Genomic DNA, 17,688 nt, shown 5'->3' with positions numbered 1-17,688 from the left:
TTTGATCATGGGTGTGTGTGTGTGTGTGTGTGTGTGTGTGTGTGTGTGTGTGTGTGTGTGTAAAATATGTGCATGTGCATGTTCATATATGTATGTGTATACATCTGTTCACATGCATGTGGAGGCCAGAGGTGTCTCAATAATTCTCCACCTTGCACACTGAGTCAAGATCTCTTGTTTAAACCCAGAGCTCCCATTTTATCTAGTCTCTCTAGTTGGTTGGCTGTGGGGATCACATCTCTGTGTTCTATGCACTAGGGTTACAGGGAGGCTGGCACAAGTGCCAGGCTGACACAGTGCTAAGCATTGAGACCCCAGGTTTGTTTTTGTATTGCAGGACTTTTACCTGATGAGCCATTGCCCTAACCCAGGACCATGATACTTTGCTGGCTACTTCCATCCCTAAGTATCTAACCAAGTATCTGTAGTGGTCCAGCTACCCTCACCTGAGCTAGGCAATTGTTTCTTTGCATCCAAAGGAAGCTCAATTGGTACTCCTACCAAATCTCCTAGCCCCAGACAACTCATAGGGTAATGGCTTAGAAACAGGGAGCAGAGGAAATAATTCACTTGTAATTCTTCCTAATAAGCAAGCTTCATCCAATCACCTGGTGCTCCAACCTGGGAAACAGATGTCCTTAAAGCAGCTAAACAGAAAATGTTTGCCCATCGGATAAACAAACACTGAGAATCAACCATGTTTCTTTCTTTGCCCATCCTTAGTCTTGCTTTCATTGTTCTCATCTATTTTTCTTTTTCCCACACCATTAAATTCCTCTCTCCTTTTTATGCCCTCTCTTCTACCCCTGTGGGCTGAGATGCACTTAAACCCTCTGTGTTCCATCTAAGATTTCAGACCAATGCCCTGCCCACTCTATCCTTTCCTGGTGTGCCCTCTTGCCTTCTCTCCCTTGCCTGCTCCTCTCCCCTAATCCCTGTTCTGGGGCTGCCTGCCCTCCTCTCCTTTCTTCCCCTTGCCCTACCCACTTGGACCCTGAGGGTGGCTGTAAATTCAGCAGGAGTACTTCATTCTCTCTTCTCATCTTGGTGGGGTCTATAGCCAGTTCCCCTGTTGCTCAGAGATGTGGAGGCAGTTGCTAAGAGACAGTGAAACGTCATTACCTGGCCCTCGAGGAAAAAAAAGGGGAGTGAAAGAGAGGAGGGGAGAGGGATGGAGGGAGGGGGAGAGACAGAGAGAGGGAAGAGGGAGGGGAAGACCTGGCTCTGGCGGAAGCCACACACCAAGGCAGCCTCGGCACCAGCTGAGTTTCCCAAGAGGCATTCAGATTCTGTGAACTTTCTAAGCATCCTCTCTCAAATTTCCTTTCAGCGTAAAAGAAGGGGCACAGGGACCACAGGACAGGAAAACGCAGAAGATGCTGGCCTGGGATCCAGGAGACATGGAAGAGGAGAGTCGGGGGAGGGGAAGAGCCGGATAGGCAATCTGTTCGGGAGCTAGCAAGCAAAGGAGCGGGGGATTCCAGGATGAGGGAGGCAGAGCCTTTCGTCTGCGGCAGATTGATGTCTGTGTCCTTGGAACAGAGTGAGTAGTCTCCTGAGGGCCTGTGGGAGTAGAGCAGAAGACCCCAAAGCTGAGAAAAATGAGTCTGTATAAGGGGGTGCCCGGGAGATTTCCCAGTGGGTTACAAAGCGGTGGAGAACTGGGTGGGGAAATGACCGAGCGACGACGGGATAAAGGGGTGGGGGTTGTGGGAGCAAGTGAGGACAGCAGGTGAGTGAAAGAGAAGCTGGAGCCACAAAGAGTGAGGGATGAGCAACGGGGTGAGGCCCTGGGTGGGATGAGGTTCTCCATCTCTTTGCCAGACCAAGTATGTGTGTGGGCTTAAGCGGGAGGCTGGGAGCTGGAGAGTAGAACATAAAGGGTGCTGGGGTTAGGGCTATGCCCTGGTGTAAAAGATGCTGGGGCACACTGGGGTAGGAAGTGTGTGGAAAGCGGACGGGGGGGTAGTGTGTGTGTGTGTGTGTGTGTGTGTGTGTGTGTAAGTGTGTGTGTGTGTGTGTGTGTGTGTGTGTGTGTGTGTGTGTGTGTGTGTGTGTGTGTGTGAAAGACAGGGGAGAGAGAGGCTGAGGTAGATAAGAGGGTGTACAAACTGTCACAGCTTGGATGCATGTTTTTCTTGTTGTTCAGGGCAGGGTATTTGGTGCTCACGAGGGTGAAGCTATAAGCAATAAATGAGAATGCACCCAACTCCTCCGGACAGAAACCTAGAAGGATTTCAGGTCAGGTGGCTACAGTTAGTAGGCAGCTCTAGACTGGGCTCTGAGCTCATGGTCCCCATCTGAAAGATAGTAAGCAAAAAACTTTGTGGTTGGGGATAGACAGGTTAAAGAAGAAAGAAGAGAAAAGTAAGGAGGAGTGAGGTAAGACAAGGAAACTAGGCAAGGGGGCAGGGATGTAGGGACGCTGGATTTCTCTGCCTGAATGTTTTTCTTGTTGACAGAGTGACTTCTGCCTCTGCCTGCTGAGTGTACAGCTGAGCATGGTGACAGCAGGAAGACGTAGATAATGCTTTTCTAACTGACCCCTACCAGTGCCTCCAGATTCATGGCGTTTTCCAGATTCAGTGGTCCAGACAGTAGGTGTCACTTGGTACTCACCCCTCCCTGGGAAGCAAAGAACATTCCGTGAGATTCCAGAGACCACTGAGACTGAACAGTCGGACTTTCAAGAAACCCATGGAACATACTTCTCCCCCATCCTAAATCTCTGGCCCCAGGTCTTTTGTGAACTCATGCCCACTGGGCCACCAGGAGAAATGGCCTCTGGGACCTTTCTGAAGATCAAGGTGCCGTTCTGACTTCCTAATCAGTCCCAGACCGAGGACAGGGCTTAAGTTTTCTTAGAAGAAGTGCCAGGACCTTTAAAGGGCACCTTTCATCTCCCTCACATCCTCCCCTGCCCCACCAGTCAGACACAACATAAGAGGAAGCATCCAGCGGGCATGGGTGACAGGAGCACAAAAGATCTGCAGGGACCCTTCCAGGACCTGCTGACAGCTTCTCCAGCCCCATCCTTGCTCCCCTCATTCCTTAAGCTTTGATCATCCTTTCAGACCCTGGGGTTCCTCAACTGGGTCCTTGCTCCTCAGGCTCTACAAAGGGACATCCTATGGATCTTAGGAAGTCCTTGGGTGTTTAGAGGCTCCCAGGGAAGTGTTGAGCCATGATAGCACTCTCTCAGAAGCCCCACCTTCCAGACTCAGGCCTCTAATGTAGCAGCATCCCTGTAACTTGACGGTTGGACCTAGGGACACCACTCTCATGGGCTCCCTACAGTACTGCTGCTGCCAGCTGCCAAAGATGGGTGACACCTGGGCCCAGCTTCCCTGGCCTGGGCCGCCCCACTCGGCCTTGTTGCTGGTCTTCTTCCTCTTGGCAGCTGGGGTGATGCATTCTGATGCGGGTGCCAGTTGTCCAGTCCTTTGTACATGTCGTAACCAAGTAGTGGACTGCAGCAACCAGCGGCTGTTCTCTGTACCCCCGGACCTGCCAATGGACACCCGAAACCTCAGCCTAGCCCACAATCGCATTGCAGCCGTGCCTCCAGGCTATCTCACATGCTACATGGAACTCCGCGTGCTGGATTTGCGAAACAACTCCTTGATGGAGCTGCCCCCTGGCCTCTTTCTCCACGCCAAGCGCTTAGCACATCTGGATCTGAGCTATAACAACCTCAGCCACGTGCCAGCTGACATGTTCCGGGAGGCTCATGGCCTGGTACACATCGACCTGAGCCACAACCCCTGGCTGCGGAGGGTGCACCCCCAGGCCTTCCAGGGCCTTGTGCATCTCAGAGACCTGGATCTCAGCTATGGTGGCCTGGCTTTTTTGAGCCTTGAAGCCCTTGAGGGTCTCCCGGGGCTGGTGACCCTACAGATCGGAGGTAACCCATGGGTATGCGGCTGCACCATGGAGCCCTTGCTGAAGTGGTTGCGGAATCGGATACAGCGCTGTACAGCGGGTAAGAGAGATGAGTGGACGGGTCATCAGGCAGAAGGTTTCCAGGAGTAATACCTCCAATAAAGTAGTAATAATAATAATAATAATAATAATAATAATAATAATAATAATAATGGTAATACTATGTTCCATTTCTTGTTCAACAAGTTTTTGTTGAATATATGAGACACATACAGAGTGCTAAAGAAGTTCATTTGCTAAACAATCAGAGGTCCCTTGCCTGTGTGGTGTCTATAGTCATAGAGAGGAAGACACACAGGAAGCAGCGTGGTAGATGCTAATCACTGGTGGTATTTGTTGAACTTGTGCGATGAGCTGAGTACCTTGGCACACATTATCTCAATGAGTCCCCACTTTTATTATCCCCATTTTACAGATGAAAAAGCTGGGAAATAGAACCGTTAAGAAGGCTTCCCCAGAGTTGTTCCCTTAGAAACTGGCAGAGCTGCAGACTCTAAAAAAAAAAAAAAGCATTCATTTGACTTCTTTCTACTCTACTCTAACTCTTGTCGGTGCTGAGAAAACTCAAAGAAACAATCATGACTAATGCTATTTATTTTAGTACTGACTATGTGCCAGTCCTTATTCTAAGCATATTTCATGTGTCGGCTCCTCTTATCCTCGTAAGAACCCTGATGAGGGGGAAACAGAAGTAGAGGAAAATTTAGTAGCTTGGTCAAAATTACACAGCTACCGGGTGTTGGAGTGAGGATTCGAGTCCTGGCAGTCTGGCTGTTCTCTGGCCGTACTGTCAAGAATCAGATCCTAAACCACATAAACCAAATTCTGAACTTACCAAGCAGTCTTAGTAGAATCTTTAAGGTTTATGCCTGGGGTTGGCATCTGGGGACAGGGGCTGAAATGAGACAGTTAAACTGGAGAGTCCCAACCAAAGTAGACTGAGCCCTGAAAGAGCCGATGTAGTGGAGCTTTGATGGGCCCTGCTCTCACCCAGTGTTACTACAGCCTGGCCCATAGGCAATGAAGTTTAACTATGGCCCCAGCCACCAATTCACTTATGGTTCAGCACCAAGACTTGACCTAAGGCCTCTGCTATCCCAGGGATTCCCTAGAACTCAATGTTCAGCATGCTTAGAGGGAGAAAAAAAAAAAAACAATGCTGAATGAGGCAAGAGGGAGAGGACTGAGTGGGGAGTCCAGGACCAAAATAACTTAGGGGGCTGTGGGTCACGATTCCAGTGTTTCCACAGAGCTGTGGGAGGAAGTTCTCCAGTACCAAAATAGCTAGAGGCTGAGATGGGGGTGATGGTGGGGGCTAGGATGGGGAGGCTGCCTAGAGCCATCTCCTTACAAACCCAATGTCTCTGCAAGCTGTGCCTCCTTCCTTCTTGTCACTATTGACAGAAAAAGCCTTCTGGGACACTCAGCCCTCACTAAAGTAGAGATACTTCCTCTGCTGGGATCTCTGAAGGTCTTGCTGCCCCACAGAAGGCCTGGCTGCCTCAGGGAGGACCTGGGGTCATCTCCCATCATTGTAGATTTATACATCAATTCAAGCAAGGGATCTGAGCTCTTAGCAGAACAGAGAGAGGCCCCAGTTCCCACACGTGAAGGCTTATACATCAGTGCAGCAAGAGACTCAAACCTCCAGGAGACAGAACCACCTCAGGTCCCATCAACGCAGCTTCAGACATCACTGCAGGTGAGGTACTTGAGCTCCAGAGAACCGTGGTGGTCCTCAGGCCTCCACCCTTCTCCACAGAGGCATGATTATGGTTCATAGTAGGTAGAACTAGATGATGTCACTCCTCTAAATCCCTCACTTCCTTTCTATTCTCCATTTGAGAGTCTCCTATTATCTGTGCTGGGAGGCAGGATTCAAGCATAGACTTGAGAGCTACTGGGATACAATCTGATTTCAAGATTGGTCTCTTGACTCACCAGAGAACTTTGCCAGCCCATAGCCTCCCATCCTATGTGGCAGCTGTGTACCCTCAGCCTCCTCTAGCTGCTCTGCATTGTCCCACTGAAACTTTATAATATAAACAATCAACTCTGAAAGTTAATTATCTTCTAGTTTCCAGCAGAGAGCTTCTTGTGAGTGAACTCTGGACACGACTAGGACCTAGACAGAGTTTAGGGTCCCATGCAAACGGCCTACTGTGATTGACTCAACCCATGACTTGGAGAAGATTGCATCCTTATCCCCAACATGAATGAACACACATACACACACAAACACACACCTCACAAACACATACACACAAACACAAACATACACATGCACACACACACACAAACACACACCTCACAAACACACATACACACACACAAACACAAACCTGCACAAACATACACATGCACACACACAATCACAAGCCTACACAAACACATATACACACAAACACACACATGCACACACACAAACACAAGCCTACACACACATACACACACACACAACATACACATGCACACACACACAAATACAAACCTACACAAACACACATACACACACAAATACACACAAACACATATACAAACACACACACACACACACGCACACGCACACACAACTCTAAGGATGATAATATGTTTGCATATCCATCTGTTAAAAGGATCAACCTAAGCCCATCACTTTGTTCTTCGCCCTAAAAAATTGCATAATGAACAGATAGCATTGACACAGGCTATATTTTGTACACTGTAATTTTAAAGCCTCACATTGACTTGCTTGGAAAATTTAGATTGGATTATTCCCTTCTTATAAAGGCGACACATGGGAGACAGAAAGGAAGAAATAAACAGGATTTTTCTGAGTTTGACTCATATTTACATCCTTACCAAGGGCATATGGCATAACTCTGAAGCTACTGCCCAGATTTCTAGGTAGAACTGCTCCCAAATGCCATACTTTACTTCCAAGACAAAGATTACACCACTGATAACCACCATGCATTTACCGAAGTAATCCTAAAGGACAGTTCCACAATGCTGGGAAGGAAAGGGGCCACTAAAGGAGCAGCTTCTTCTGTCAGGTGTCTGTGTACAGAATATGACCCTTCGGTTGACACTTGAGAGACCCAACTAAGATCAATATGAAAGGAGTGCATGCCACCTAATGCTTATTATGCATCAGAAACGATTGCATGCTTTAACTCTCTGAATCCTGGTCACAGTTCCAGAAGGTAGATATTGTGATTATTGCCACTTGACAGATTAAAAAAAAAAAGATAAAGAGGGACTAAATATCCACAGTCACACAACTGATGAGAGTTAGGAGAGATTCACACTCAGGTGATATGACAGCTCCTGAGGCTACACTCTTGACATTGTAGTCTGTGTGTCTGGAAAGAAAACACATGAATTAGGTGAAGCCCCTCAGTCATTTAAGAAAGATCCATTGAGCGCTTACTATGAAGGGATGCTGTTCTGGTACTGTGGGAGAAGCTTATGTTCCAGGGAAGAAAGACAGTAGCAAAACCATCAGGCAAGGACACCATAGGGAAAAATAAAGCAGAGTGGTTGGGATAGGAACTGTAAGAGAAGCAGGCATGGGGTGCTCCCAAGGGAAGGCATCACTGAGTAGATTGCATTGAACAAAATCACAAAGGAAGGGCGAGACTGGGCTACACAAAGATAGATAGCAGAAGCGCCATCACAAGGGGCAAACACAGAAGAGCCATGCGTGGGGCCATGGAGGAATGATAAAGACATGTGTGTCTCTGGAGCAGAATAAAAAAGCAAAATAAAGGACTGGGGAAGTGTCCTCGCCACTCTAAAGGGGTTGTTGGCTTCCTGTCTGTGCAAAATGAAAAGTCAAAGGAATGTCTGGGGCAGAGAGTGAGATGTCTAGACTCTAGCCTTCATGTCTCACGAAAGTTCTTGATCCACCACTGGGAGTAACTATAAGACCTTTCATAAATGCTAAACTCTATGAGTAGTAATTTTTTTTACATCTATCAAATTGGGCAAAAAAAAAAAGCTTTGAGAGTTATTGATAATAAGTATATTTAGGGCACGTAGAAGAGACTCAGTGACTACCGAGGAAGCAGGGTAGGGGAGACTTTTCCATCCCTTCTCTCCCACAGGAGTCTCACTCTACCTGGGTTCTGTGTTGCAGATTCTCAGCTGGCTGAGTGTCGGGGGCCCCCTGAAGTTGAGGGTGCCCCCCTCTTTTCACTCACTGAAGAGAGCTTCAAGGCCTGCCACCTGACTCTGACCCTGGATGATTACCTCTTCATCGCATTTGTGGGCTTTGTGGTCTCCATCGCTTCTGTAGCCACCAACTTCCTCCTGGGCATCACGGCCAACTGCTGTCACCGTTGGAGCAAGGCCAATGAAGAAGAAGAGATTTGACACAGGTGCCTCTCATTCCTCCATGCTGCTGCCACTGCTGCTGACCACTGAACACCTTGTCTCGAGGTGCCCTGGCCACCTCCATCATAGCTCAGACAAGGTCGCAAAGCTGACTTTGTGTGAGCACCTATCCACTTTGGTCCAGGCCCTGTGCTAGCAACTGGGAACGGAAGACAAATTCAGTCTGGTCCCTGCCCTTGAGGTACTTACTTCTAATAAAGGAAAGCAATTCCAAAACACCATTTTATGACAAAATGTCAGTGCTCTGAGCACACAGAGTGAGGGAAGCCAAACGGAAGGCCCATCATCTGTGCCTCACAAAGTCCAAGAAGAATTACAGGAATTATCTGCTAAGTAGATAGGGAAGGGTAGACATAGCAAATGATAGGACATAGTGTACAGGTTGTGTTGAGAGCAGCAAACTATCCTAGTGGCCTAAGTGCACATAGGAGGTATGTGCGAAAGCCAAGCTTTCCCTCTGACACCCAATTTCTCAGTTCTCACTGCTGCTTGCCACTGCCCTCCAGGAGTGAGATAGCCTCCATGCCAGCTCCTTGACTTCTCCCATTAGCAGCTTTGGGGTGAAATGACCTCCCAGTGACTTCCCTATACTGCCCCCAATTGCAGTCTAATTGTGAGGTAATCACCCTCAGCACCCTTCTTCCTATCCCTGTCTCTGCTTCTGACCCAAGCCTTGTCTTCAAAGAAAAGGCAGGAAGCCTCGCAATGAGGCAGCAAAAGTCTTGGCACCCTGGGACCCCAATTTATGTGACTGTTCTTTCCGTGGTGCTCACACCAAAGGAACTCACCAGGAAAGTGCACTGTAGGGTGCAGATCCTAGCATGACAGTACCCCGGGCAACAGGACAAAGCCACCACATTCACACGCACAGGATGGTATGTCTTCTCTCCTTAGTAACTCGCTCATTTGAGCATAAAGAAAGAATAGCTATTAATTGCTGACTCTTGCTAGCATCAGGCAGTATTATAAGCTCCCTCCTTAACAGTGTCCTTTCACACATACAGCAGCCCTTTCAGGGGGATTTATCGTTCCCATTTGGCAGATGAGGTCATCAGGCTCAGAAAAGATAAGCTAGCTTGCTATGTCATGATCAAAATAAAATGAGCATTCTTCATCACAATTCTTTCTAAAGCTATATAAGTTCAAGTTCAGGCCATGCTAATGGAGTTGCTGATAAGGACCAGGCACTCCTCTGGGCATGGTTCTATTTTCTGACTCATCTCTTGCCATTCTCCCTGTCAAGTGTGTGTAGTGTTTGTCATTCCCACTTTCCAGTTGAATTCATTGCAGAGAGCTGGGATGTTTACCCAAATTATCTGTATAAACAAAGAATATGACAGGTGACTCCACTGAGGAAATCTGTATCTAGTCCGTCAGAAACTAAGAACTCTGTGGGAAACACGATGGTCACCGTCTTTGTCATCATCTTCATCTCCCTCATCCATGTCACCTGCTCCCTCGTGATCTTCCCTGTCTCCTGGGGCACTGAAAAGTCTAGGATACTTCTTTTGTATTCCTCTCCTGGGTAGAATACAAATCAAAATGCTGTTTTACAAGTGGGAAAGTAGAAGCTAAAGGTTGGGTATGCCTTCAGCCTAAGGCTGGACTCAATTCGGTCACAGTTCTCTTTCCAGTGCTTCCTCGGGCACCTCCTGGAAGCCTGCTTAGCAGGACTCTAGAATTCAGACTCGTTATAACAATAATAATCAAAAAAACAATAAAAGGCCATAAAGCCCAGCTGTGCCCTGACTGTGCTCCCAGTGGGGCAACTCCAGCCTCTAAAACAGAGGCACCACAAGTGACATCTAAACAGAAGATGCCTCCTTAACAGTGTATGAGCACATCATTAGAACTGGTGGATATAATGACTGTCTTTTTTTTTTTAAATCAGATCTTTGAAAAACAGGAGATGTACCTCCTACCGCGTTATGTTGCAAGAGAAACTGAAGAATCTAAGAAAGTGATAGGTGAGAACCCCTGTACAGGAGATGGGGAGACCCATCTGGGTAGGCCCAGTCCTGTTAGCAAGGCTGGTTTGGATACAAAAATGAAAACAAGAGCTTTCCATCTTGGCTCCAACCCTAGCAAGTATCCATCATCCACTTGGCCACCCAGCTGTCCTAGAATGCATGGAGAAGGAGAACATGTCATATTCCAACTCATCTGCATTGATCTAATCAACCAAAAGAGACCCTGGAAGATTTACCCCTCATTCTTGCTTTTAATGCCTAGGCCAGAGCTCTGCTCCTATGAAATACGATATAGAACTATGCCCTGCTCTCCCTGACCACTCAACTGTGGCCAACAATGGTAGACTCCAGCTATTCTCCACAAGCTAAGCTTATTGCCTAAAGTGTTTTGGAAAGGAACTCTTAGAAATAGTATTTCTGATAAAAATCACTTATCTTTCCATAGAAGAACACCATGCTCACTTATAGTAATCTCCTGGACACTACTGTTTACTGAATTATAGTTACCATATTTTAAGATATACTACTCTGTTTTACATAGAATTAGAACCAGACAAGACACCAAATGCCTCTTGAGATCAAATGTTCTTTGGAGCGGCACAATTTGATCTCCATTAATGGCAAAGACTTCTAAGCAAGATATATCAAGACAATGTTTCTCCATTTTCTAAGAGGTCCCCAGTTAACTAAGGCACAAGAAGAGGGACATTCAGCCTCCATACTAACGTGAAATTCTAATACCACCACCATCCGGTTCAGGCTGTCAGAACTAAATGTCTAGAGATAGTCTAATAAGCCTTGTGGAAAATGTTTACATATCCTGGTGATGGCAAACCCATTATAATGTTCCCATGAAGTTTTGTTCAATTTTTCCACACTGGCTAATGTGGGATTGTTTGTGTGTCCATATGTGTATCTATGGTTCATTTATGTTGGTTATCTGCTGACTTGGAGAATATTCCTTTGGAACTTGGGTTCAAATCTCTGACACAGTCCACTCAGCTATCAAGTTGATATACAAATATGCATCCTACCCATTTGTCTAGCTGCTCAGGAAATATGAAAAGAGCCAATGCTATAATGGAAACACTCTAATGAAAACCTGGCTCCTCCCTACTTCCCTCTGTCTTCCTCTATCCCCTAGACACTTGTACCCCTCACAGAGGTTTTCTTTATGCTGTGTCTGAAGCTATCATGTCATAACTAACCAACAAGATTATTGTGGTCAAGGGCTAGCCAATAAAATTCTTCCTTAGAAAAGATCCCACATCTGCACCACACTATTCTGGAACATTCCCCCCTGGTTACCCTTAAGATACCACATCCTTTCCCATTTTCTCCAGGATTCCCACAGAAACTTGAAAAAAGAGGTTGCCCAAACATACTATGGAGTTTCATGGTCTCGGTTAAGGGCTTGATGTAATGTATTTGGAGAGATTGGGACATGTATTTCATTCCAACCTTTGAAAAGGCCAACAGCTCCATTTTCTCCTTACACATATTTGTTGCCGTTCTTTCCATTGCAGAAGAGCACAAAATGATATCTTTGTTCATTCCTCAAATCTAGGGAACCTTGTCTTGTCTTGTATGGTCCAGAAGGAGGCAAACGGAAGTAAAAGAGGCAGGACCCAAGGGCCTTTTGTAAGTCACAGCACTGGTCGGGAGATGGGTTCATAGACCTCTCCGTTTTCCTAAGCCCTGATGTCTGGTGGTGGGAGGGTTAGGGAGGAGTCGATGCCAATCTTTGTATGGAAATTATTTTATAACCATGCACTTTTGTAACTGTGAAGAATTTTTCATAAATGCACATTAATAATAAAAAGTGTATAGTTTAATGATTTTTTCTAAAGAGTTGTGAAGAGGATGGGGCAGGGAGCAGAAAAGAAGAGATAGAAGGGAGCTAGGCAAAACCAAAAGAATGTGTACCAAAATATACACACAAGAGGTCTATGGGGAAGGAGTAGATGGAAATACTTAGGAGATGTGCCAGCCATGGAGGGGCAAGTGTGGGAGGAAAAGACACATCGCAGAAGCCTATTTCTACCAAGCCAAAAAAAAAAAAAGTACATGTATTTCTTTATGCATATACCCTTGTGTGTAGGCATATTTTGGTATCTGAAATTAAACAAAGCAGACAGCATATGTTTTAGACATGTTGGTGTTTGCAGTTTGGGTCATCCATAAAACATGCCAAGGCAAGTGGGAGTACTTGCCTAATTAGCATCACTGAGAAGCATGTGCTACGGAGATGGCCCATGCCAACAACATGGATAAAAAAGATAGTAACTTGAATATACAGGTAAATTTACTGCGTGACAGCCGCAATGCAAAGCACTATATGTAGATTCGTTCATTTCTTTCTCAAAACCCCAAGAGCTAAGTGCAGTGGTACATACCTGTAATCTCAACACTCACAGTCATGAGTTCAAAGACAGCCTAAGCTACATAACAAGATCCTGTCTCAAAACTAAATTAAAAAAGAAAGCTAAGTTCTATTATCTTAACATTATATATAAGGAGACTGAGATGTAGCATATTAATGTTCACATACCATATGTAACTAGCATGAGTAGATCCGGGTTTAGAGAGTGACATATTGCACATGACTACTGACTTCCTAGAATAAGAAACACAGAAGAATTTTAAGGAGTTACAGTCTTAATCAGAAGTAAACTTTCAGTCACAAAAGTCCCCTATTGTTGCTGTCTTCTGGTATGCATGAAAGGTCAATTTCAAGATGCCCTCTCTTGCATACCAAATCCCATGGTTGCCAAATCCCTTATATACATCCTTCCTTTATACCTTAAGTCATCTCTAGATTATCTATAAAGCCTAACACAGTATAAACTCGACATAAATAGTCACTGTGACGTATTGTTCATAGAAGGATAGGGAATATCTCTACAGTATTCAGTACAGAAGCAACTGAGTTTTTAATATTTTTGATCCTTAGTTGGTTGAGTTTATAGATGAGAAACATGAAGGTAGAGAACATCAACTCTACAGAGTAAAAGAAAATTGAAGAGCATGATGACTTAGCAGGTAAAGGTCCTTGCCACCAAGCCCGAGGACCTAAGCTTGATCCCTAAGGACCCACATAATGATGGAAGGAGAGAACTGACTTCCATAAATTGTCCTTTGACTTCCACACACATTTGCATGCATGTACACACAGATAGATAGATAGATAGATAGATAGATAGATAGATAGATAGATAGACAGATGATAGATACAAAGATAGAAATATAAATGATAGATAGATAGATAGATGATAGATAGAAATATAGATGATAGATAGATAGACACCAAGATAGAAATATAGATTATAGATAGATAGATAGATAGATAGATAGATAGATAGATAGATAGACAGACAGATAGATGATAGATACAAAGATAGAAATATAAATGATAGATAGATAGATAGATAGAAATATAGATGATAGATAGATACCAAGATAGAAATATAGATGATAGGTAGATACCAAGATAGAAATATAGATGATAGATAGATAGATAGATAGATAGATAGATAGATGTAATATGAAGTATGATGAATAAAACAATTAATGTCCTATGTTTTAATAAATGGATTTCTCCCAGGCACACTATAAGGTATACAGCAAGTGATCCCAAAATCTCAACAGAATAGACATTTGTTTACTAGAGCATTTAATATACTAGACACATTTCTTACTCATGGTATTTCAATGCATGTCAAAGTCTGCTCTACACAGTCATTCAGAGACCTGGGATCCTTCCCTCTTGTGGTTCTCCCATTTTTGATGCTTTTACTGGATGCTCTGCATTGTGGAGGATCTCCAGGGAAATGTGGAAACTCAGAGCTGATAGTATTAACAATTCCAACCATTCTTAGTCATCCAAACTCGGTCTACTGACTCCTTACTTCAAAGATATGAACTTCTATGCATCTAGAAGGTAAACAAAAGACTTTAGTCAATGTTGCCAGTTTCTAACATGGTCTGCAGTCACCAAATGCCTGTTTCAGTGTCCTCTGAACACTCTACCCTGCTTAAAGCAGATCAACAATGGTCCCATTCTCTCCATGAAGCCTCCTGGTGATCCAGTGACCTATGAACAACAAAGGAAGGTTACTTGCTCTGCCCAAGCTCTCCCACTCTACATATACTCAACACACACTGGCAACATAGGAGCAGAATAGCAGCAAATTAAAACCAGAATTGGAACACAGGAGCCACACAGCATCTTTAGGTCTGTTGCAATTGGGGAATCCTACTGGGAAAGCAACTTAAAGGCCTGAGGTCACTCCATTTACAGCTAGCCCCCTGCTGGTGCAAAGCATTATAGCCAGAGATTCATTTTTAGAACCTCCATAATTAAAATATTTTTGAAACCAGGTTTATGCTTCCTTAGCAATTTACTTCTCAAAATATTAGTCAATTTTATTCTGCTTATTTTTCCTCTTAAGTTCTATGTTTCAACACATGCACAAAGGTCTTTCCAAAAGGTGTCTTCAGGCCCACCTTGATGTTCTTGCTCACTTCTACTGTCTCTGTCATAACCCTGATAACATAACCCGCTACAATTGTCAACACTACAATTATCTGACATAATAGTTGAGAATAGAGCACCCCTATTTCTAGTCCTTTCCAATTGGCTAATTTAATCTAATTGTGCTTCTGTTAGTTTTGATCTCATATAGTTCTAGAAACGGCCAACTTTTCTGCATTTTCAACCAATGTCTTGGGGTTTTGTGGTGTTTTTTTTTATTTATTGGGGGAGGGTTGGTTTTTTTTTGTTTTTGTTTTTTTTGTTTTTTTTACTTTCTCACACTTATCTCTCCATTTTATTCAGAACATTTTGTTTGTGTATTTTAAGCTGCCGAAAACTAATTAAACTATTTTTTTAAAACCCAGTTTGGATCCATTTGATCTGAATCCACATGAAGTTGTGGAACTTCGTGAAGATGACAAACACCTTGTTGAACACAGTCATGATGAGAAATAGAAACGTAAGAAAGGAAGGATTACTAAGCTACAGGGTGCCATTGAGATTGCAGAAAGTAGACCAGAGGGCTGAAAGATGGCTCAGAGGGTAAGGATGCTTGTCGCCAAACCTGATAACATAACCCACATGGTGGAAGGAGGAAACTGGCTCACACACACATGCCATTGTGAGAGAGGTAGACAGGGAAGGGGGGGATGAAGATAGAAAGGAGAGAGAGAGACAGACAGACAGACAGACAGAGACAGAGAGACAGAGAGAGATGTTCCACAGGGATGGATCTGCACTGGAATAGGGGAAAGTATTGTTAACCCTTACTTTCAGCTCAATGGACTTAGACCTCAAAGATCAAAAGGAGATTTTGCTTTTGTTTGAGACAGCACCTTGCTCTACCGTCCTAGCCAGCCTAGAATTTGCTGTGTAGACCAAACTAGCATCAAACTTCCAGTGATCTTCCTGCCTCCGCCTCTCAAGTTCTAGAATTATGGGCGTGTGTTACTATGTCAGGAAGTAAAGCAATTTTTTTTAATGAGTGCCAATGTGACAGGGTTGCAAGAAAAAGAGTATCAGCGTGTTCATAGAGACATTCAAGAGGACACAACATGAAGTCCTGCAAATATATATACCAATGTGGCTGATATTTGAGATATTAAGGACTCTGTTTGTATACCAAAACCAACATTTCTCTATATGTAAATTAAAACCCAAAGCAATTTAAAGACTTGACATAGCAAAATTAAATCTGGCCAGGGGGTTGATTTCCCCTAGAAAAGTAATATGCTGCCTTCATTCGTCCAAGTAAATTGATTGTAGCTTCCATATGCCAGAGTGTGGTTTCTGGTGATCAACATGATAATGTCACTGTCCTTCCACACCAGCTCTCTATACCAGATTGGGTGAGAGAGTGGGTAATGGGGATGGATCAGAAAATAAACAAAAATAATACCAATTTCACATGACAGCTGCTGCAGAAGAGGAGAACGAGTTGGGGTGAGTTTGAAGAAGGTCTCTTTAAGTAGGGCAATGTAAGCTGTAGGCTGGCATTATATTTCCTGCAAGTCCAAATGGAAACCACTGGAAGTTTTTCAACATGATCATGTTTTGTTTTGTTTTGTTTTTCAAAGACTATTCTGGATGCTTAACAGAACATATTCAAAAGATGAGGAGAAACCCAAGCTGGAATGCCAGGGGGACCTTCAGTGTGAGTCCAGGAGGAATGTTTTCTGAAGGGGTTCAGGGATTGATGTGAATGGAGGATACATTTTGAAGAGGAAGCAATGGCATTTTGAGGCACCAGATATTGAGAGAGTGAACACAAGTGAATAATAACAAATACCTCCCAATGTTTCTTTGTCTTTACTTCAGCTACAATCATCCTCAGCAAGAACCAAATAACGAAAAGATTGCCTAATTCTATTTTTAAAAATGGGACCAGTAGAGAGTCAACAATCCCAATGAGTAACTTGGAAGTGGGGGAAAGGAAGCAGATACACAAACAAATTCATAATGTCAGGAAACAGCCCAAATCTGCGCACTCAGAGATTGGGGTAGGAAAAAAATGAGACATGTAGTCTCGGTTTAAATAGAGTGCGATTTCATCCTGGAGTCCCAGTGGACATTAACCTAACACTGCAGCTCCAGGGACGGGCGTTTATAACAAAAAGCAACAGTGATATGCCAGAGGCACAATATCAACCCAAAGCTGATTCGTGGAGGAAGGTATAAACATCCCTCCGCTGTAGAAGAGGAAGAAAACCCAGGAAATACACGATAACTGAAACAGGTCCAGTTGTGTTTGAAGTAGAAATATCACATTGAACCACATAAGGAAAAACTGAAACAAATTTCCCGTCCTCATGAACGTGGAGGAGTGACAGGGATTTTGGTGAGCTGGTCCTCTCAGGATGATAGCATTGTACATACACAAAACCATGACAGAGTTCGTACCACACAGAACACTAAGTACTTCATTTATAATATCTCACTGACATTTTACAACCTTCACAGGAGACAAGTGCTACTGATAAACTCAGGGCTTAAGTAAGGGTGAGTGCTAGTCCACACTGCCTGGGTTCAAGTCCTAGCACTGTCGGTTGCCAGAGAGGTGACTTTGAGCACGTCATGCCATCTTTATGTGCCTGGGCTCATCTGCTTGTAAATTTGATAGGGTATGGTAACAATTTCCTAGGTCCTCTGGGAAGTATACATGAGGCTCTGAATGGCAAGAGCAAAAGACAATGCCTAGCACAGAGTGACATCAATGAGCAACAGTGGCTGTTAGAATCATCCCTCTTCCTGGGAAATGATCAGAAGCTGAGAGATGTGTCACTTGCCTAACTCCAAAAGGATGGAATGTGTGAAAGCCAGGACTTGAGCCTCTTCTGCCTTTCTCATCCAGTATCCTAAAATACT

At 44.3% G+C, this 17,688-nt stretch overlaps 1 protein-coding gene across 1 annotated transcript; it reads left to right on the top strand.

Annotated features, from left to right (window-relative positions):
- The first annotated feature begins 1,186 nt into the window (after positions 1 to 1,186).
- On the top strand, positions 1,187 to 12,124 carry Lrrc55 (leucine rich repeat containing 55). The gene is made up of 3 exons (XM_032903620.1): positions 1,187 to 1,543; positions 2,463 to 3,982; positions 8,063 to 12,124. Exons 2-3 carry the CDS (start codon positions 3,283 to 3,285, stop codon positions 8,296 to 8,298), a joined length of 936 nt encoding a protein of 311 aa, XP_032759511.1. The 5' UTR covers positions 1,187 to 1,543; positions 2,463 to 3,282; the 3' UTR covers positions 8,299 to 12,124.
- Positions 12,125 to 17,688: the final 5,564 nt, after the last annotated feature.

This window comes from Rattus rattus, chromosome 5, assembly GCF_011064425.1.
Source record: "Rattus rattus isolate New Zealand chromosome 5, Rrattus_CSIRO_v1, whole genome shotgun sequence".
Lineage (NCBI taxonomy): Eukaryota > Metazoa > Chordata > Mammalia > Rodentia > Muridae > Rattus > Rattus rattus.
This window is presented reverse-complemented; position numbering and strand designations above follow the sequence as displayed.

Bases quoted from the DNA above. Each gene is read 5' to 3' on its own strand.
- Lrrc55 (XM_032903620.1), top strand. From the start codon at position 3,283: ATGGGCTCCCTACAGTACTGCTGCTGCCAGCTGCCAAAGATGGGTGAC. The intron at 3,983-8,062 runs GTAAGAGAGATG...TCTGTGTTGCAG, and splicing joins GATACAGCGCTGTACAGCGG to ATTCTCAGCTGGCTGAGTGT.